This window comes from Aquarana catesbeiana, linkage group LG09 (assembly GCF_042186555.1).
Source record: "Aquarana catesbeiana isolate 2022-GZ linkage group LG09, ASM4218655v1, whole genome shotgun sequence".
Taxonomy (NCBI): Eukaryota; Metazoa; Chordata; class Amphibia; order Anura; family Ranidae; genus Aquarana; species Aquarana catesbeiana.
Window position 1 is genome coordinate 121152970 of NC_133332.1, and position 22373 is coordinate 121175342.

Here is a 22373-nt window from a genome sequence, read left to right on the forward strand (position 1 = left end):
TTACTCTTGCTTCCTGTTTAGTGTGCAGGACAGAAAGTGAAGGGAAATCTCTCTAATAGGACACAAGAGAAAAAATATGATGAGGGTTTCAACTCTTTCCTACGCAACACAAATAAATAAAAAAAAAGTTTGACTTTACATACAATTTATCACAAATCTGACATTTTGTCAATATGCACACTTGGAACAGTTGTTGTGGAACAAGGCCCAAAACACCGGAGCTTATCATTTTTTTCTGTGGGAGGCCGATGCTTTTTCAAAACCCCATATGTTGAATTGCAGATGGTTACAAAAAAGTTGTATTTCAGTTAGAGGCAGGGCTCTTTTTTATTTTAGAAAAATGAATAGTCTATGAATCATCCCATTCCTTGTTTTTTTCTACTGCTATTAAAGGCTGTAAAATGATTATTAAAATTAGCTAGTACATACAGTCTGCCAGAGGACTGCAATTCCATTCCAGTAATGTGCAATGACTTCAGTCTGTAAAACAAATATATGCAGCACCCCTGCCCTAGGCTGGCCAAATTTAGCAATATATGTAGCACCCCCTGACCTCCAGGAGGCATGATGGTACTCCCAGAGGCAGAATAAGCTGACATTTCACCTCAAGGTGTAGATTACTCCTCATCTACGCAACAGTAGAATGTGAAATGATGGGTGCCAGTCACTAAAGGGAGAAAAAAAAAAGGGGGTTTATTTCTCACACACAGGGGGCTAGGGCATAGTGCACCCATGAAGTAGCAAACTAGCAGACTCCACAAAAAGGGTAAAAAGTACTCACAGTCTTTACATAAAGAAAACCTTGACGCTGATCTGGCATGCTGCGATGGTGGTTACTGACTGTAAAGCACTTGTTAGATCAGCTGCCAGCACTCTGGGTAGAAGACCTTACTCCAGTGAGTTCCAAACTCCACATCCAAGCTTCTCCTGGCCCCTCAAGGCATCCACTTCAGGCAGCAGGCCTAAGATGTTTTAGCAATAAGACACCTCCCTCTCCCAGACAGGAGGCCTAGGCGAGAAAAGACTGACTTCCCAAGGGCACTCCTTTAATATTTATATCCTTCCCCTGCATGTGCCAGTGACAAGGGAACGCCTACTGGTTGGCCAGGGTAGTGCCAGGGCAGTTCCACCCACTGGCAACAGAAGGACACATATAGTAACCAGGGCCCAGGAGAAATTTGAAGAAGCTGAACCATCAATTCAGCTAAGCTGACTGAAGCTTAGCACCACTAGATTTAAATAGACACTCCTGCTTAGGGCAGGGTGGCTACATATGACTTTACTGTAGCCCGCTGAGCTGCAATGTATTTTTTTAGGTCTGCTCAGGTTTTTCCCTAAACTTGGTGGTAGATTGCACCTGTCTGCTGCTGGAATAATATTCCATCAATAGTGTAGGAGGATCAATCAATGGGGTTATGAATGTTTATTGGACCCTAGACAATCCCTGGGAGGCTGACCCAGAAGGTGTCGCTGGGGAGAAGATAAATATTTAGCCTCTCCTCTGGGCCTCACCCCTGGGAGGGAAGCATGTGTGTTTCATAGAACATACTGTTACTAGGCCTCAGGGGTGCTATATAGGATGTTTGGGACTTGAAGAGACTTGCCTGTGGAAGCTTGGCTGGAGGGGTGGGATGCTTTCACCTGTACCTCCAGGTATGGAAATACTCATTGAGGATGAGACTGCTCTAATAGACTCACAGATTTGCCTGTCTGTCCCCTCTCCAACAGTATATTTTTGAGGCTGTTTCTAAAGGGCCTACTGCTAATACTGCTGGGATAAGATTTTTTAGGAAGCTGTCCTCCAAGAGTCATGTGCCTTGGTATACTGCACCCTTAACCCTCCACCCTAAATTTTTGGCTGAACCTGCAATAAATTGTAAAACGGCCTCTAGACTGGAGCCTAGGTTTGTCTGTGTACTTCTGGGACTGGAAACAGGGCATCCTCTGAACAGGTAAGGGGGACCTATTTCATATCCAGCAGCCCCTTTGGGAGTCATCGCTACATATCTAAATCCACACTTGACCTCAAGCAAGAGTCAGTACACGTTTGGTATTTTCTTCTCACAAAAATCCTTCATTAAGAGACTTTTCCTTATAATGAAGAGCTTGTTCACACATGCCACTGCATTACAGTACAGTAAGTCATTATACCTCTCTCTATGCAACACATTTGTGCTCATTCATATGTCAAGTTGTCAAGGAGTGTTAGAGCACTATATGAAAAACTTGGCTAGTCACACAACCACTTAGATAACGCCTTCAAAATAAAGTTGAGTTGAATCTTCCTCATGTTGTTCTACTTTCTGTGTTATCAAGCTCTATTAAATGAGATATCCCCGACATTTCCTCACTTCTGCACTAACTTTGATCCCAAGCCACTGGTGCTCACTCCAACCACCCACACTTTCAGGGTGGGTCACTGAATTAGACAGCATTTCCCATATGGAGCCCTGTCTAGCTCAGGGCAATGACAAGCAGTATTCATATACTCGGATCTGGGTTGCTTTGACTGCCCTCCAGAATTCACAAGAATTCTATGACTGATTATCATCCACCTAAATATATGCTTCTCAGGTCCAAGCATGGCAATGGCAGCAAAGAGGCCCCCTCCCTCACTACCCCTGTATCTTTTCTCTCATACGCCACATTACCCCTTCCCCCTAAAATTCTGTTCTCCCCTTTATTTTTTGCCTTTCCTTTACCATGTCCCTATCCTTGCTTGCATGTCCTACATACGATCTCTACCTGAACACGGACAAGAAAGCCCTTAAAAAAACTCTTTGCCTGTACCTGGTAGATGCCTTCCCGAAATCCAGTACACATACTCACCTGAGATTTGCACCCTGGGAGATAAAGTGATATAACAATTCCGATCCAGTGCTCTTACAACCAAGAACTCCATGCTTATGTTTACAAAGCAGAAATAAGTTCTATGTAAAGTACCTTATGTAACAACTACTCCTCTTTTCTACATTTGAAATCTCCTAAACTAACAATAAACTTGGATTGAACAAAAATAATTAAATAAAGACAAGCTGCACTGTTATTTTACCGAGGCTCATTTAAAGCAGTAACAAAGTCCACTTAGTGATTTTTACCTGCAGGTAAGCCTATAATTGGGGCCTGGTGATGATGTGATTGCTATGTTATACAGTGTCAACAAACCTGTTATGAATGAATTCATTCATAAAAGCTGTGTTTCCTAAGCTGTAATTGGCCCACAACTATAGTATGGTACCTGGGCCAATCACAGCACCCTGTACCATGTGATCAGCCGTAGCCAATCACAGATCATGAATGTAACCCATTCATGACAGTTAAAAACTTTGCTGCTACAATGAGCTTTATTGTAACAGCAACGTGTAAATAAAAATCCTTGATTACTCCCTCAGAGTAGTACAGCATTACTATGGTGACACTGAAATACTCTGATGAAAGCATGTAAAAAAAAAAGTTAAAAAAAAAAAATATTATGTTAAAAAAATGAATTTCACATACTGTCACCAGTCAGTGTCCCTGCTCACTACCACATTAGTCATATGACGCTATACTGCGCTGATGGCAGTATGTAAAAAAAAAATTGTGAACATTTCCAAATTTTTAATTTTCCAAAAAATTATGCCAAAAAATTACAACTTCAAAAAACCCGCCATGCCTCTTACTAAATACCTTGGACTGTTCCAAAACAGGGTAATTTAGGGGGTATTTCTACTGTCCTGGCATTTTAGGGCCTCAAGAAATTAGACATTAGGCCATCAGTACATCAGAATTAATCAATTTTCAGATATACCATTGTTGGTGGACTTTATAACTTTCACACAGACAAAATAATATACACTGATTTGGGTTATTTTCAGCACAGAAATGTAACAGAATACATTTTGGGCTAAATTTATGAAGAACAATTATTTATTTGCAAAATTGTATAACAAAAACTAAAAGAAAAGTTTTTTTTTAATGTTCAGTCCTTTTTTTGTTTAATTAGCAAAAAATAAAAAAACCCAATGGTGATTAAATACCACCAAAAGAAAGCTCTAGTTGTGTGAACAAAATGATAAAAATGTCATATGAGTACAGTGTTGCTGTCAGGCCACCTGAGGTCAGGTGACTGATGCACACCGTTGGGATCAGGAGTGCACCGCAAGGTAGTAGACCCTACGGCTGACTGCTGCGGATGAGAGTCAGGGTGGTAAAGGAAGGCAGGGCCGCTGGAACACCAACATGGTTAGAGCGTAAGATTCCCTAGGGCGCGGAGTCTAAGAGACAGCAGGTGTTCACCAGAGCCTCTAGTGGTGAGGATGGACTGGGCTGCAACTGGATCCAGGTCGTGGCCCCCAGGGTCCCCCAGCTCACACCCACAGTAGGCAACAGGAGGATAGGGATAGTAAGGGAATAAGCCAAAGTCGGGGCCACTAACAGACAAGGACAACAGAGTACACACCAAAGGTTCAGGGTCACAGGCAAACAGGGATAGTCGGGGACACGCCAGAAGGTCAGGGTCACGAGCAGACAGGAACACGCCAAGGTCAGTAACAGAGACAAACATAGAGCACATGGCAAGCAGGAAGCCAAACACATAATGGTTCATCATTAGGGCTGGCCTGCAGTGCACAGGTTAATATAGAGTTCTCTGATAGGAGTTGGGGTGGAGCCATGCTAGAGGAGAGATTATAAAAGCAGTCAGGTGAGAGTCGGCTGGTCTCTAGAGATGAACACATGGTGATAGGTAAGGTGACAGACAAACTCTATTGCATAACTATGACAGTTGCATGCCTGCGCAATTGTCATTCTAAGTGTGACAGCAATGAAAGCTAAAAACTGGCCTGGGCAGGAAGGGGTAAAAGTGTGGTATTGAGCTGGTTAACTATTGGTTGTGCAGCGGTACCCCCGTGAGGGCTGCTAATAGACTCTGTACCCCACTGATTACCTCGACTCTGCAAATCTTCCATTACCTCTGACACCCTGGGTTCAGTCATCTTACCAACTGTAGCATTAGAGACTCACACAGTATTAATGAGAACACAAAATAGGTATATATCAACTTTGTTAGTGAGCAAGAAAACACTCTTACACACAGTTATTTTATCTAATTAATCGAAAAGGCCATAAAATGGTGCAAAGTTGCTAATGAACACAAACATTAACCCAATCACAGAAACCTCTGTGAACAGGTTAACAGGAGGGTAGACAGCTGGCACTATGTTTTCTGTGTCAGGTTTCTCCCTTCTGCCTCCTCAACTCACAGGCCATAAAATCTTGCACAATATAAAAAACAATATACAAACTATTGTATTCAAATAGAGTGGCTCCCTCTAGATGGAGTCCAATTCAATTAAGGCAGAAGAGGGAAAAAGAGGATAATGAAAGGCTAAAGGGTGTTCCTTGAAATCCAGATATTTTCAGCTAGCCTCTTTGTGTTGTAACTAAAGTAATCCTTGATGACAGGGTGTAGCAAATTTGGCTGAACCTTGGTTTATCCTTGTTGTATGGTAACTTCCTTCTTTTATGATCCTAAATTATCCAATTAAGCTGCTGAAATAAAGTGTTCGGTATAACATAAAACCTAACTTCTGTGGGACTACAATTACCACCAGATGAACTGTTGTGAATGATGTCTGAAAGCAGTGTCTTTTACTATAACATGAAGTTGGCAACAATGCAGATGATGAGAAGACTTTAACAGAAACTCTCTCTCTGTATCCTGGCTCTGGGTAATGGCGCCCGCCACGCCACGCTGCAGCCCATTGGGATCTGAATTGCAGGCATCTCTGGATGGGCCGGAATACCCTCCGGTCCGCTGCAAGGAAAAAGCTGTGCTGTCCACAGAGATCCCTCTCTAGCTGTCCGGTTCCCCGCTGTGTAGGCTGCAAATCATCAGCAACTCTCCTGCTGGCATAGTCAAACGGCATCCTGAGAGGCTGATATAGCCCGCGCCAGCCTCTTTTATATGCTTTGCCAGCAATCCGTTCTGTCCACTCAGCATTCTGTTAATTGTAGTTCAGATCAGTCCTACTGGCATAGTCACTTCAGCCTTCTGAACTACACATCCCATGATGCTTTGCTCTAAACCCTATCACAAGGAAAGGGAAATTCACACATAGAGTCCAGCAAACACTAGAGGGAGTCAACCCCATATTAATAACACAGAAAATGTCTCTGGATTTTAGGCATAATAGCCAAGCCTGGCTACATTTGTCTTAGTTTTTAATAGGAGTGCTGTCATTTTTTAAGTTGTCAGTAAAAAAAGGTGCTTTGTCAGTAAATTTCCCATGTTTTGTCAGTAAAAAATGCTGCGGGAGGTTGGCAACACTGCGGTGACGTTACGGGCTGCTTCTCAAGTAAATATCTCCTAAATGGTGTGCGTTTAGGAGATATTTACTTATTACTATTTATAGAAGATCGGAAGCAGAAGTTCTCCTTCCCACTTCCGTCCCTCCCGAAGTCTTCTGGGACACATGACAGGTCCCAGAGGAATGCAGGACCAGTCAAAGAGTGCGGCACCGCTCGCGCATGCACAGTGGGCACCCGGCTGTGAAGCGGCAAGCTGTCACAGCTGGGTGCCTCTAGTAAAGATGCTGGGGAGAGAGGACGCAGGGAGAAATCAGCTGAGGTGAGCACAATGCTGGGTCCTGGGACAGGTGAGTGTCTGTTTATTAAAAGTCAGCAGCTACACTTTTTGTAGCTGCAGACTTTTTTATTTTCACTTAAGAGACTGGAGCTCCTCCTTAAACTCTTGCCGACCAGCCGCCGTCAATATAGTGTGGCAGGTCAGCACGTTCCCGCAAACCGTCATAGCTATAGGTCGGCCCTTTAGCAGGCGCACGCCCTCTGCACTGCGGGGATGCTGATGCACCAGCCACGTGCAATCGCGGGCACGAGAGCCAGAACAGGGTGTAAACACACAAATCTCTGTTCTGTGAGGAGAGGAGAGACAGATTGTGTGTTCCTACTAGCTAGGAACAAAGATCTGTAATCTCCTCTAGTCACTCCCATCCTCCTACAGTTAGAACAGACACAAGGGAACAGTTAACCCCTTGATCACCCCTAGTGTTAAGCCCTTCCCTGCCAGTGACATTTACACAGTAACCAGTGTATTTTTATAGCACTGATCGCTGTATAGTTGTCAATATCCCAAAAATGTGTCAAAAGTGTCCGATCTGTCCTCCATAATTTCGAAGTCACGATAAAAATCGCTGATCACCGCCATTACTAGTATAAAAAAAAAAAATAAATAAAAACGCCATAAATCTTTCCCTTATTTTGTAGACACTATAACTTTTGCACAAACCAATCAATATACGCTTATTGCGATTTTTATTACCAAAAATATGTAGAACAATACATATTGGCCTAAACTGAGGAAAAAATTAGCTTTTTTAAAAAAAAAATTGGGGATATTTATTATAGCAAAAAGTACAAAATATGTTTTTTTTTTCAAAATTGTCGCTCTATTTTTGTTTATAGCGCAAAAAATAAAAACCGCAGAGATGATCAAATAACACCAAAAGAAAGCTCTATTGGTGGGAAAAAAAGGATGTCAATTTTGTTTGGGTACAGCTTCACACGACCGCGCAATTGTCAGTTAAAGCAATGCAGTGCGGTTTTGCAAAAAATGGCCCGGTCATTGAGCAGCCAAATCTTCCAGGGTTGAAGCAGTTAAACAGGAAGTAAACCATGTTGGGTTTTACTTCCTCTTTTTTCCCCTGCAAAGTAAAAGCATAATGGGCTAGTATGCATTGTATACTAGCCCAATATGTTGCACTTACCTGCAAACAAAGCCCGATATGTCCCACAGGTCCCAGCAGGTGGACGCGTCCTTCTCCCCCCCCCTTCTTTCCGGGGGCCGTGGACGGAGTTGTGTGTCCTTTCCTCAGTGAGCATGAGCCGATGACATTGGGGCAAACGTGTATGGTAAATATCTCTTAAACTCTGCAGGTTTAGGAGATATTTCCAGTACCTACAGGTAGCCTTATTATAGGCACATCTGTAGGGAAAAGTTGTGTGTAAGGATTTTAATGGTAGATATCCCATACCTCCCAACATTTTGAGATTGGAACAAGGGACACCTGCTAGCAAACTGTAGGTAGGCATAGGACATGCCCCCTGCCACACCTCCTTAAAGGAGAATAACCCAAAAAAATAGGTTGATTAAATCCACAAGGGCTTTATTTAACCACTACTATTCCTTTATATTAGCTTTTCAAATTTACAAAAGCAGCAATTTAGAAATTGGATAAAAAGGTTTAGCACTGGGAAACACTTTTTAAAGATAAAAAATCACATTTTTTATACAACTATATAGATCAGACCAAAATGAGGGACAAATGAGGAGGGAAGAGGGACAGAGGGACATTGCTCCAAATCAGGGACAGTCCCTCGCAATCAGGGACAGTTGGGCATAGCTCCCAACTGTCCCTGATTTGGAGCAATGTCCCTCTGTCCCTCATTCCTCCTCATTCGTCCCTCAATTTGATCTGATCCATATAGATGTATATAAAATGCACTTTTTATCTTTCAAAACGTGTTTCCCAGTGCTAAACCTTTCATCTGATTTCTAAATTGCTGCATTTGTCAATTCCAAAAGCCAATATAAAGGAATAGTAATGGTACAAAAGCACTTGTGTGTTAAACCAATCTTGTTTTATTGTACAATTCTCCTTTAGAGGGGTTTTCAGGGGGTGTGTCCTACGCCTGCATACTTATGCTGATAGGTGTCCCTCATTCCTGTCTCAAAAAGTTGAGAGGTATGCAGTTGGGAGCTATGGGGATCCTACAAAATAGGCTTTATTCTTCACATAGCAAAAAATGATTTGCGGTGATGTCTTCTAATTAACTCTTTCCCAGACAGTTCTGTCTACTTGCACTTTTGTAATATTTCCAAACTTCGATTTCGCACTACAAGTCAGCAGTAAACTCATTTAGTCTACAACAAAATGGCCGCCCTGCTAAACTGTATTATATTTTTCAGACGCCTTTGTTGGTCACAAGGAGTGTTCAAGAACGTAGGAAAATACCGCACATGCGCACTACGGCCCAGTAGGTCCGCGCAGACCGATTACGTACGGGGGAATTTGCGTGCTGCGCACGCGCAGTCTCTATCCGTGCCCTGTGCGGGGAGAGGGGCAGTGTGAAGCTGGTCTTCTGTGACTTGGAGTGTTCCTTTAGGTGATAAGAAGAACATGGATAGCAATGAAGCCTTCTACGAGCAGCTGCGGCTTCAGGAGCTGTATGGGAACCGGGAGAGCGGGAACGATCCGTATACCTTTACGGACCCCAGTGATGGCACTGAGTATGAATGGGACCATGATAAGAAAGCCTGGTTCCCTAAGGTGAGAGCTTTATGTGTAATTGGAGGTCAGGGCACTCTATGTGGACACTCAGCACTCTTCATTAGTCCCTGTGAGGATCCTGCCAGGACAATAACACTGGGGTTCACCTGCTTCTGAACGTTTTGCCTTTGGTTATGCTTTAACCCCTTCTCACCCAGCCTCACTGTCCCCCTATCTGGGGAGAGAAGGTCAGCCCGATCACATGACTGCGGTGATTGGGGCCGAATTTTTCATTGTCCTGAAGTTTGGCTTTGAAGGAAAAGTGCGCTTTAAGTGCGTTTCTCCATTGTACCCCCTTGTCCTCACCTAAACGATCCCGCCTCCTCCTCTACAAACGTATACTTGCCTCGCTCTGACAAACAGCCTCCGGGGATTGTGTACATCCTGCCTGGACATCACAACCCCATAGACTAATGTGCTGCTTCCTTCCACTGTCTCTGGCCTCAGGACATGTCCTCATAGAAATCTATTGGGCTGTAATTAGGATTTCCACCTCATCCCTTTAAACCCGAACACATATTAATTACACAGGTTCTGTGACTGATTACGTTGGTAGTTAAACTCACTCGGTGCCTTATCTGCATTAAATTAGCCTCAGAACTTGTGTAATTAACGTGTTTGGGTTTAAAGGGATGAGGTGGCAACCCTAGCTGTAGATGTCATTGACTCAGGGAGACAAGTCCAGTAGACTTCTATAGGGCCCTGCTGTGCAGATAGGGCTAGAAGAGGCCCAGAGACTGTGCCTGTCAGACCTCATTTAGGCTGGGTTTACACCAGTTCGGTGCGAATTCCAGCTCCGTTCGAAGAGAAAAGGCAGCTGTTCAGCGCTTCCTCTCCGTTGTAGTTGCAGATCAGCTGAGCAGGGAGAGGGGGAGGTGTAGTGAGGAGGGGGAGAGAATTCAGTGTTCAGAGCGGAACGCATCTGCGAATCAGATGCGTTCCCATAGAAGATTATGTGGCTGAAATTCGCACTGCAATGCCTAGAAAATGCACACGTTTTTTGACCAATGTGGAGTGCGACTGCAACGCACATATGTGAATCAAGCAAATAACAGTATATAACTCGGCCTATAATACACCACTCAGCTCCACAGATTCCCTAACAACATTCATCTAGAACCTTCAGTAGACGAAATGACATTCATAAAATATCTACCAGACCCTTTGAAATAAAAATAAAAACCAAGGGTATGGAGAGTAAAAGCAGCTGTTTAAAAAAAACAATGTAAATGTAATAAATAATATATAAGACATATATATGGTATTAAAATTGTCATATACTAAAACAGCACTATGTTGAGCACATAAGACAAGAGTGTGGCCAACTACACACAAATATAGTCCATTAGAATAGTGCAATATCAGTAGTGGTTCGGAGGGTGTTCAAATAGATCATAAAGCATGTCACAGCGTGCACCTTCCACCGATCACTCCAACTCCACCATATGTGAACACACTCCCCTCAGGGGGTTAAACTCACCAGAGCTTAAAAGATAAAAGCCTCCAAAATAAGGATATTCTGGACCACCTTAATACAGCACTTCTCTAGGTCATAGGGAGATGAAGGGGCTCCACAGCATTTAAAAACGAGAAAAAAAGCGCAAATAGCGTAATTCTGTTTTATTAATACAAAGCACCCGTTACATTAAAACTCCCCCATTACTAACAACGTACCAGATTAAACAGTAACTATAGCAGATCAAATTAATATCACCGTGCACTGCAGCGTGGCCGTCTGGAACCAGTCACTGTAAACAGATAGCGAGAGTGATTTCCTCGTTCCGGGTCCGACCTCGATGGAGCGCACGCATCACTTCCTGCGTCGTGTAAGCCACGCACTGACGCGTTTCGTCATATCCTGACTTCAACAGAGGGCGTGGCTACACGACTAATAGACCGGGCTTAAAATCTCCCACCTCTCAACTCTGCAGCCAATCACAGCCTCAGTGAGTTGACAGGTGCACGTCAACCCAACCAAGGAATCAGCGACGGCTTTCAACAGGAGGGGGAGGGGGACAAAAAGCCCCACATTGCACTTAATACCATACGGTTACCATAACAATAGACAAGCATAATACAGGGGATTAAAGCAGCTACGGATCGGCATTTAAACCACCCTGTCTCTAACATTCTTACATCTGCAAGTTTTATCAACATCCATTCCAGGTGATAACATGCAAGAATGATCATAATAATAACTTAATACAATGTAGACACATAGTGTGCTCTAATCATCATATATCGATCAACAGTCTAATGGAATCAGGGGTTTGCTATTCGAGCTGTGTCTTGTTCTTATAATTTTTTAATATATATTTTTTAAATATATATTTTTATATACAGATTTTACATGTGTAAATTTAAAATTTTTTTTTAACTCTCCTAGTTAGTTAATCCTAGTCTATATATTAAAAGGATTTTTTATATATTTTTAATCCTGAATAAGTTGTATTTATGTCTGCTTTAATGTATAATCTATCCATTTTATGTACATTATTATCTGAAAGTTCCTTAATGAATGTCAAATGTACATGGCTGTATAATATGGGGGGTCTGATTCCATTAGACTGTTGATCGATATATGATGATTAGAGCACACTATGTGTCTACATTGTATTAAGTTATTATTATGATCATTCTTGCATGTTATCACCTGGAATGGATGTTGATAAAACTTGCAGATGTAAGAATGTTAGAGACAGGGTGGTTTAAATGCCGATCCGTAGCTGCTTTAATCCCCTGTATTATGCTTGTCTATTGTTATGGTAACCGTATGGTATTAAGTGCAATGTGGGGCTTTTTTGTCCCTCTCCCCCTCCCTGTTGAAAGCCGTCGCTGCTTCCTTGGTTGGGTTGACGTGCAACGCGTCAGGTCGTGGCTTACACGACGCAGGAAGTGACGCGTGCGCTCCGTTGAGGTCAGACCCGGAACGAGGAGATCACTCTCGCTATCTGCTTACAGTGACTGGTTCCAGACGGCCACGCTGCAGTGCACGGTGATATTAATTTGATCTGCTATACTTACTGTTTAATCTGGTACGTTGTTAGTAATGGGGGAGTTTTATTGTAATGGGTGCTTTGTATTAATAAAACGGAATTACGCTATTTGCGCTTTTTTCTCGTTTTTAAATGCTGTGGAGCCCCTTCATCTCCCTATGACCTAGAGAAGTGCTGTATTAAGGTGGTCCAGAATATCCTTATTTTGGAGGCTTTTATCTTTTAAGCTCTGGTGAGTTTAACCCCCTGAGGGGAGTATGTTCACATATGGTGGAGTTGGAGTGATCGGTGGAAGGTGCACGCTGTGACATGCTTTATGATCTATTTGAACACCCTCCGAACCACTACTGATATTGCACTATTCTAATGGACTATATTTGTGTGTAGTTTGGCCACACTCTCGTCTTATGTGCTCAACATAGCGCTGTTTTAGTATATGACTATTTTAATACCATATATATGTCTTATATACTATTTATTACATTTACATATGTGAATCAGACTGGTTCAAACTAATAGATTTTAAAATGTTCTGCGAATTGGATGTGGTGTAAGCCGCATTCAATTCGCATAGGTGTGAACCCAGCCTAAGTATACATCTGTGGAGGAGGAGGCTGGGATCTGTCTGGTCAGAGGAGGGGGCAAAAAGAATAAGTGCACTTATTTATAAAGGATAAGTTCACTTTTTGGAGAAAAATAATAAATGCACTTTTTTTTGCAGTTAACAAAAAAGTGCATTTATTTGAACCTGTAAAGCATTGCACTAGTGATCAACAGATCAATGGTGCCATTCAGGTATCCAGCAGATCTGCCAGTGTATCTGCTTGCCTGTCAGGGTAAGCAGATACAATCTGACGGGAAGCACAAATGAACTACTGCTGTGCTCCACAGCGCCATGGTAGTTCATTGAAAACTACAAGGTGACAGCCGCAAAGGCTGCCAGATCTTGTAGTTTTTCCATGCACAGATCCCCCTGCTAGCTGTCACAGCAGGGATCGGGAAGGTGCGGGGACCAGTTCGTTCATAACATGTTACACCCTGAATATGGGTGTAGCATGTTATGAAAGGTGAACTTATCCTTTAAAGCAGGGCTATGCAATTAGCGGACCTTCAGCTGTTGCAGAACTACAAGTCCCATGAGGCATAACAAGACTCTGACAGTCACAAGCATGACACCCAGGGGCAGAGGCATGATGGGACTTGTAGTTTTGCAACAGCTGGAGGTCTGCTAATTGCATATCCTTGCTTTAAAGGATACAATTGCCTTTTAGAGCATGTTACACCCCTAATTCGGGTGTAACCTGCTCCAGACCTGCCCACTGCACCCCTGATCCCCCCCCCCCTCTTCTCCCTGCACCCCCTGTCACATTTTGAAAATGGCGGGGTCATGCAGTGTCCACCCACATAGCCGTGTCATTCATTCACAGCAGTCTGTGAATAGGAGAACTACAAGTACCACCAATTATTGCGGCTGATGGCTTGTAGTTCTCAATGACCTGGGAGCACTCTGATGGGCGCTGTAGTGGTTCATTCTCAAGCCCTGCAGCTTGTAAACAGTCAGCCCATATTGGAGGTACTTCAGGGATTTTCAGGGATTTTCTCCAGAATCCTGACATTGCACCCATGTTAGTAAATTTTCAAAGAGACAAACAGTCAGCGCAAAAACCCTCAGACAAAGCAAAGCTGCTGAACACTAAAGGCAAATATATAAATCCTTTCACGTGGTACAATACAAAAAATAGTGCAGCGCTAGAATTTAAATCTATAATAAATGTCCGTAAATGAACAATATGTATCAACGGTGGTGCAGAGTGCTTCATGCAAAGCCAAAGTGCTCTTAAATCCGTGCTCCCCCTCTTGTCAGTCAAACCACTCACCTTGTTAAAGGGACCCCTGAACTAACAGGAAGGTCTGATAGGCGTTCACCACTCAAATGGTGGTCAGGGTAATGTCTTGGCTGAAAGGCAGGAACCTCTTCCTTAGTAGGGATCAATACTTTTCTTTTCGGTATGCATGGGATAAACAAAGAAAATACATAGTGCTCTCTGTATAACTTTTAAAAACGATTCCTTTATTAAAAAACAGGTACTCACATAATTAGCACTATGGCCAGTGCTAGGCTTAAGAGCGCATAGTAATTACAGATGACAGTATAAGATGGCTGCAGGGGCGTCTAAACCAGGATAAAACCAATCCGCACGCGTATCGTCCGACAGGACTTCCTCAGCGGTCTATGGATCCTTAGGTATAGTCAGTATTAATCGTTTTTAAAAGTTATACAGAGAGCACTATGTATTTTCTTTGTTTATCCCATGCATACCGAAAAGAAAAGTATTGATCCCTACTAAGGAAGAGGTTCCTGCCTTTCAGCCAAGACATTACCCTGACCACCATTTGAGTGGTGAACGCCTATCAGACCTTCCTGTTAGTTCAGGGGTCCCTTTAACAAGGTGAGCGGTTTGACTGACAAGAGGGGGAGCACGGATTTAAGAGCACTTTGGCTTTGCATGAAGCACTCTGCACCACCGTTGATACATATTGTTCATTTACGGACATTTATTATAGATTTAAATTCTAGCGCTGCACTATTTTTTGTATTGCACCCATGTTCCACTGATCAGGGGTGCAATGCTTTGCAGGGTGCTGAGGAAAAAAACAATAAATGTACTTTTTTTTTCCCCCCTGCAATAGTATGTGCATTTATTTAAAGTTGAAGTTGAGCTCCTGGCACTACGACTTTAACCACTTCAATACCAGGCACTTTCACTCCCTTCCTGCTCAGACCAATTTTCAGCTTTCAGCGCTGTCACGTTCTGAATGACAATTGAGCGGTCATGCAACACTGTACCCAAATGAAATTTTTATCATTTTTTTTTTTTTTACACAAATAGAGCTGTCTTTTAGTGGTATTTAATCACTGCTGGGTTTTTAATTTTTTGCTAAACAAATGAAAAAAGACCGAAAATTTTGAAAAAATAAAAACTTTTTTCTAGTTTCTGCTATAAAATTTCACAAATAAGTAATTTTTCTCCTGCACTGATGGGGCTGCATTGATCATGAGGACACTGATGATCAGTGCCCTGATTATTGGTGTACATATCCCCTGTCACCCTTGTGGGTTACTGGTTCTCCTCTCCTCACACTGTGACAGCGCGTGAGGAAAGGAATGCCAATAAACTGCAAGTTTGTTTACATGTGACCAGCTGTGATTGGACACAGCTGATGACATGGTAAATGGCTGCTATAATTACCCCTTTACCACGATCTGTGACCAGCTGTGTTCCAAAGGACACAGCAATCACAGAGCATGTCGGATGCACGCCCCAGGGGGTGCGGTTCTGGGAGGATGTCCATGGACGCCCTCCTGGAACAGAGCTGTGCTGTAGTCATCTTTCGGCTATAGTACAGGTCTGAAGTGGTTAAAGTGTACCTAATTCCAAAACTTTTATAGTTTTAGGAGAAGGATGAGCACCTCAGTCAGGTTTTTATTATTGTCTGTGTCCCCACTAAGGATACATCTGCCCTCTCTTTTTGTCCTGTGACCATTTTCACTAGGACTGAATATGAGGGAAATCAAAAGCTTATAAGTTGTCACTAGGGATGAATGCTGTCCCACCAGGGAGCAGACAGCCAGTCACAGATGGCAGAGGGGTTCCCCACCACAACAGGTGCACATATACACCCCCTTGCTTAAAAGAAAAACAGCTATATATGGCCAGATTTCTCCATCCACACAAACATTTTTAACGTGTAACTGATTATGTATTTGCACGAGTAAAACTTTTTACATTTTTACTTTTATCACTTTTTCATATTTGTATCTTTGTCGTATACAGTTATTTTACTGTCTTATTGTACCGTGATAGTCCAATTGCCCCCAATGTCCTCATGGTAGCCTGGTTGGGGACCAGGCTCCCAAACCTCTATTCATCCACACAAACAAGGTGGATGGAGGAATCCCCCATCCCCTTCTCTACTGGGACACTGTTTCCTGACAGAGGCACCTGCCACTGTCAGACCACACTGATCAGTGGTTGCAGCTGATTGGCTAAAGCAAGGAAAACATTTTAAAATTCCCCTTCAACAGAAGTTGATCAAACAACTTTGAGAAAGGCAGAATATCATATTTAAATGGACTTTTATTGGCTCTCTGTTATATTTCTGTAAAACAGTGCCTGGAGCTTTGTGGGCAGGTGGCATGAATGGACATATTTTTCTTCCTCACATGATGGTGAAATGGTAAAGGTGCTTAGCTCATGCCTTTGTACACTAGAGTTGCAGGAATGAAATAGTTGGATCTGGCTAGCTGCTTGCCTTATCCCCTGTATTACATTTCCTTGGCTGCGGATTGGTCATACAGAACAGGTCAGGCTGGATCGCGGTTGAGGTCTGTTGCAGTCATTGTGACAGCTGTGTGCTTCAGTCATTTGCCGGATCATAGTTATATATTTGATCAGACCTGCTCTTATTCCTGATTTAGCCGGGCTTACAGAAGTTTTATTTTGGAGAGTATGCTTTATTTTTCTCCAGTGGGAGGAATATAGAAACCCCAGCTTTAATAATAGACAAAGTCAAATATATTTTAGAATGCATAAAGTTCAAAAGTCTTAATGTGGTGCTCTGTGTAAGGTAAAAATCCCTTTTAGGCCAAGTATATACTGTATGTACTACACTGCAGATTCATGCTTTTGCTTTTATATATTGAGATCAACCATTGCATTGATCTCCTCAAAAAGAGCGCTAAGTGGGAGGTCTGCCTGCTTTAATCGCATGACCATGATTTAAAATTGGAGCTGCACCATTTTTTTTTTTTTTTTCAACAGGGCACACCACAGTGAACGATATCGTGTTGTGGTGACGCACCAGATGCGTTCTTATGGTGCAGTAACAAATGACTGGCCTTCACCGCAAGGAGCACATGGAAGGGCAACGCATGGAAAACAAATCCAGAGTAAATTCCGTCAACTCACCAGCCAGTCTGCAACCAACCGAATTATCCTGTCTAACAGTTTGCATTGAAAACAGGGCTTTAGTTAGCACACATTTGCAAATACATACGTAAGCTGCAGAGCTGCTCTAAGGCACCCAGTATTGTCTGCAGTCCTAACTCTTGTAAAATTATGAGAGCCTCCATAGTAGAAGCACAGGCATTCTAATGAATGGACAGGTGAGCCTGGCAGTAGCCCACCCCTCCTTAGAGGCACAGGGGCACACTGGACACACAGCACAATGGCAACAAAGGTGTCCAGTGTGTCGCCTCACCAATATTACATCAGTAACAAACAACTGGTCACTGTCCCCACCTGTCACTGGCCTTCACAGCAAGGAGCACATGGAATGGCAACGCATGCAAAACAAAACCAAAGAAAATTCCCAGCTCAACTCACCAGCCAGTCTGCAACCAACCAAATTATCCCATCTAACGGTTTGTATTAAAAACAAGAATTAGGACTGCAGATAATAATGGTGTGCCCTGGAGCAGCTCTGCAGCTTGAAAATGTGTGCAAACTAAACCCCCTGTTTTTAACGCACATTGTTAGACAGGATAATTTGTTTGCAGACTGGCTGGTGAGTTGAGCTGGGAATTTTATTTGCTTTTAGTGCAGTGGTCTCCAAACTGCGGCCCTTTGCTTGCATTTATCCGGCACTTGGGACACTATTCTGCCTAATGATGCAAGACACTGTTCTGCCAACTGACATCAACAATGGGGCACAATTTCTCCCAATAATACTTAATAACAAACGTGATGTTTACTCCCACTGATGCCAGGAAAATTTCTACTCCAGATGGTCACAATCCGCCCCCCCTTAAGTCTGAAGGACAAAAAAATGGCCCTTTGTTTAGAAAGTTCGGTGACCCATTTTAGTGCGTTAGGTGGTAGTGTAATTCTTTTCACTTTTCAAGTTTTCTCTTTTCCTGTTGCATCTCTGAGACAGGAAGAGAAGGGACTTCTCCCCAGTGGGACAAGCACAGCAAAGAATAACCAGAGAGGATCTTAACCCTTCACTATTCCACCTAAACCAATTATAAAAAGTTTTGACTTTACATACAATTTAAGATTTCAGTTCAATTTAAATGTAATCTATTGTGCAGTCTGTGTGAAAAGAACTATAGACTGCAATTCAAATATATTAAGTGTTAGTAATGTTAAGGCTTATAAACATTTCTACTCATATTTTTGTGAATTTTCTGTACACCCCTTCTAGAATTAATTACCACCCTTCCTTTTTGTGATGTAACTTCACCATAGTAATCAACCATTCAGGAAAGGTTCCGGTAAGGGCAGTAACCCTTAGGATCCAGTTAGCTTTCAGCCTGCTAGCATAGTAGATTCTGGTATGGGTTACTGTCAGGGCTTTTTTTTTTTCAAGCGGGAACGCCGCACTGATTGTATGTAATGGCAAGGGGTGCTGGGGTTCATTGATGGCTGCTGGGGGTTCTATTGTACCTGAAGTCCTGAAGGAGATTTATTTTTGCATGGAGGTCTATTCATGCTGGGGAGGTCTGTTATTGTTTGCTGGTGGGGGATCTGTTGATGCTGGAGAGCAGTGGTCATCAACCCTGTCCTCAGGGCCAACTAACAGGCCAGGTTTGCAAGATAACTGAAATACATCACAGGTGATGTCATTTGCTGCTCAGTGATTGCAATGTTCTAGTTTGCATCTCCCCAAGGTAATACATAAAACCTGGTCTGTTAGTGGGCTCTGAAGACAGGGTTGATGGCCACTGCTGGAGGGCATCTATTGCTTGGCAGTTTATTGTTGCTGGTTGGGCTTTTGTTGCTGGAAAGGGTCTACTGTTGAGAGAGGGGTCTATTGATGCTGGGCTGGCTGCTGGGAAATCTGTTGTTGCTTGCGGGGTCTATTGTTAGGGTCTATTGTTGCTGGGGCAATCTATTGCTGCTGGCTGTGGTGGATCTACTTTACTGATTTTCTTCTTATTAACAAACTCCATACAAATTACTTATCACCACAAAATTATACTTGGTTCTGTATTCTCTAAGTACTGGGAGGTGGGTAGGGGGTGGAACCAAGGAATGGTGCTCGGAGGTGGATAGGGGGTAGAGACCAGAAGTGACTGAAGGGGAGAGTTCCTGCGCCTATTCTTTGGGGGGAAAAAAGTCCTGGTTACTGTGCACATCATTGCATCTTATTGTTCATTGTCATCTTTCCTTAGCAGGAAGAAGAATATTTAAAAATAATGTTTTCCCTTTTCCAGTTTACCCTGTTCAAGCAAAGGATGCACATTCCTTTTTTGGGAGGAAGAGTCAAATAAAAATGATCACTCTCTGGATTTTGTATTCTGCAGTTTTTTTACCCTCAAAGGTAAACCTGTATTGTATTCTGTTGTTTTGATAGATAACCGAAGACTTCTTGGCAATGTATCAAGCAAACTATGGGTTTTCAGAAGATAATAAAGATGGTTCTACTCCTTCTGAATCTTCACAAGTTGCTCCAGCTTCCAAGGAAGTGAAAACTAAAAAAGCAAAGCAAGAATCTAAACCTCAACCGGAACCAACAGAACCAAAAGGGAAGGGAGAAAAAAGAAAAGCAGACCCAGGTAAGTGTACAATGCAAAAAAAAAATATTTCCCTAAACATCTTTCAGGACCGCACCTGAGAGAGTGGCTCCTCCCACTTGCCAACGGGAAACACCACTTCCACCAAACTTTAAAAGGAGGTTTCTCCCCACAGGTCATCAGTTTTTGTGTTTCCTCCGGCAAGGGAACACCTAGTGTGGAGTTGGGAGCTCTTAGGTGCTGTCCTGAGAGGCCAGGCTTCCTGCTCCACCGTTATCTGTTTTTTCTTCTAGAGTGCCCATTCCTCCCATACCACAGTGACTGCTGGATGGGCTCCTTCTCACTCTTAGGTGCTTGGGGAGAGCTGGTACTGCTCCGTAAAATTCCGTTGCTATGCGGCGGACAGTTTTTTTTTTTCTGGCCCGCCCGGATAAGCAGGCACCCTGCCGCCATCTTTGGACTGGCAGTCTAGTGACTTCACCTGGCCGAAAGTGAGGTATCCGAAAAGGGGCGGCACTCGGGGAGCAGGCACACGGAGTCACTACCGCCGGAAAGCGCAGAAGGGGGAGCAGATCTGGTGCTCATTTCCGGTTTGGCGCAACAATGCTTTTGGAATCCGGAACCGTCATGTTAGCCACAAGTGGGACAGGCACCAGCAAGGCCCAGGTAAGGGCTGGATCTGTGAACTGCCTTGATTACTGTGGGGTCTCTCTATCTTTTGTCCTTCCCCAGGGTGGCAGGGGCCTGTCTGGGCACATAGAGTTTTGTTCTTCCTGTGCACCTGTGGTGAGCATATTGAAAAAGCAGGTTGACTCACTGGGATGGTTTTGTCTTGTGTTCTTTTTGTTATGGCAGGCTAAGAGCTCTGACCCTGTGGTTAAAAAGAAATGCCCTTCATGCAAAGCCAAGTTACCTGAGGATTGGAAGAAGACACTATGTCAAATATGTATTGACCCCCTGGTTAAAGAGGAAGCTTTGTCCCCATGCAGCAATTTGATCGCATCAGTTAGGAAAAAGCTGGATGCTACTGTTCAGTCTTTTCGCTCTTCACTTCCTTGAGTCAGCCATCTACTTTACAATCCTCTCAGGGCTCACTGTTAATCCCGGCGGTGAAGGCTGAGGTGGGTCCTCCTACCCAAGAGGGACATTCCCTCTCGTTCCAAAGAAGATCCAGAGGAGGAGGAGGAAGGGACAGAAGATGAGCCCTCGAAATACAAGCTGTCTTTAGAACAGGTAGATGGCCTGTTAAAGGCAATTTATGCTACATTGGGCTTAGGAAAGAGATAAAAGAATAATCTCTGCCTGATCAGATGTACATGGTTCTCAGTGAGCCTAAAAATTGCACTTTTCCAGTACATCCAGTAATATCTGAGGCCATTAAAAAGGAATGAGCAGAACCAGGGAGAGAGCCTTTTTTTTCCAAAAGCATTTTCCTTTTGATGAAGACCCAGTGGCACTTTGGAATAAAGTTCCTAAACTCGATGCAGCCTTTTCCTAAGTTTCAAGATCAACTGACCTGACATGGGAATACTGAAAGATCCCATGGACATAAGGATTGATCAACAACATAAAAAAACTTGGCAATCCATCATGGGCAATCTAAAACCGGCTATGGCAACTACTTGCATATCTAGAAATATGGAATATTGGGTAAACCAGCTTAAGACCCATATTATAGCAGATTCACCCAAACAAGAAATTCTCGATTCTTTCTCGACCCTGTCAATGGCTGTAGCTTATATTGCAGATGCAGCAGCAAAGTCTATAAGGATGACAGCAAGATCTACAGCCCTAACTAACTCGGCCAGTAGAGTGGTTGAAGACCTGGCCGGGGGATGCGGCATCCAAAAGTAAACTTTGTGGTGTTCTGTTCATGGGAGATCTATTCTTCGGTCCTGGTTTAGATTCTGTTTTAGATAGGACAGCTGACAAAAAAAGATCATTCCTCGTTGAGAAGAAAAAGCAACCAGCTAAATGGCTTTTTCGACCTCAAAGGGCTCAGGAACAAAGCAGCAAGCTCCAGGAGAAAATAAGGAATTGGTCTGCACAGAAGGCAAAAGGCAGAGGGAATGTCCTTTTCCATCCTCCTGCGTCAACAAAACGCAATGACTCTTCATTGCCAGTGGGAGGAAGGCTTCAAGAATTTCTCCCTCACTGGATAAGTGTGACAGAAAATCAATATATTCTAACTATGCCCAGGGTTACAAAATAGAGTTTTTGGGTCCTCCTCCAGAAAGATGCTTTGTCATGAACCTGCCAAAGGACACAGCAAAAGCTCTAGCTATGAAGAACCAGTTAAGAACCATGAGCTGATGTAACAAGGGGTTGTGATTTAGGTATCACCAGAGGAAACGTCATTGGGGATTCTATTCCCATATCTTTCTGGTAAAGAATGCATCTGGAAGTTTTCGTCTAATCCTCAACCTAAAGCCACTGAACAAGTCAGTCCTTTACAGAAGATTTCATATGGACTTGATCTTTACGGTCAGGAATCTGTTAACCAAGGACTGCTTCATGACATTGATCGAC

At 43.1% G+C, this 22373-nt stretch overlaps 1 protein-coding gene across 1 annotated transcript in view; it reads left to right on the top strand.

The window, feature by feature from the left end:
• The first annotated feature begins 9034 nt into the window (after positions 1-9034).
• HTATSF1 (HIV-1 Tat specific factor 1) overlaps positions 9035-22373 on the top strand; it is a 63212-nt gene continuing 49873 nt past the window's right edge. Inside the window, exons 1-2 of the mRNA XM_073599223.1 lie at positions 9035-9329; positions 19685-19886. Coding sequence (XP_073455324.1) covers positions 9180-9329; positions 19685-19886 — 352 coding nt within the window. The 5' untranslated portion in view covers positions 9035-9179. The remainder of the gene's footprint in view (positions 9330-19684; positions 19887-22373) is intronic.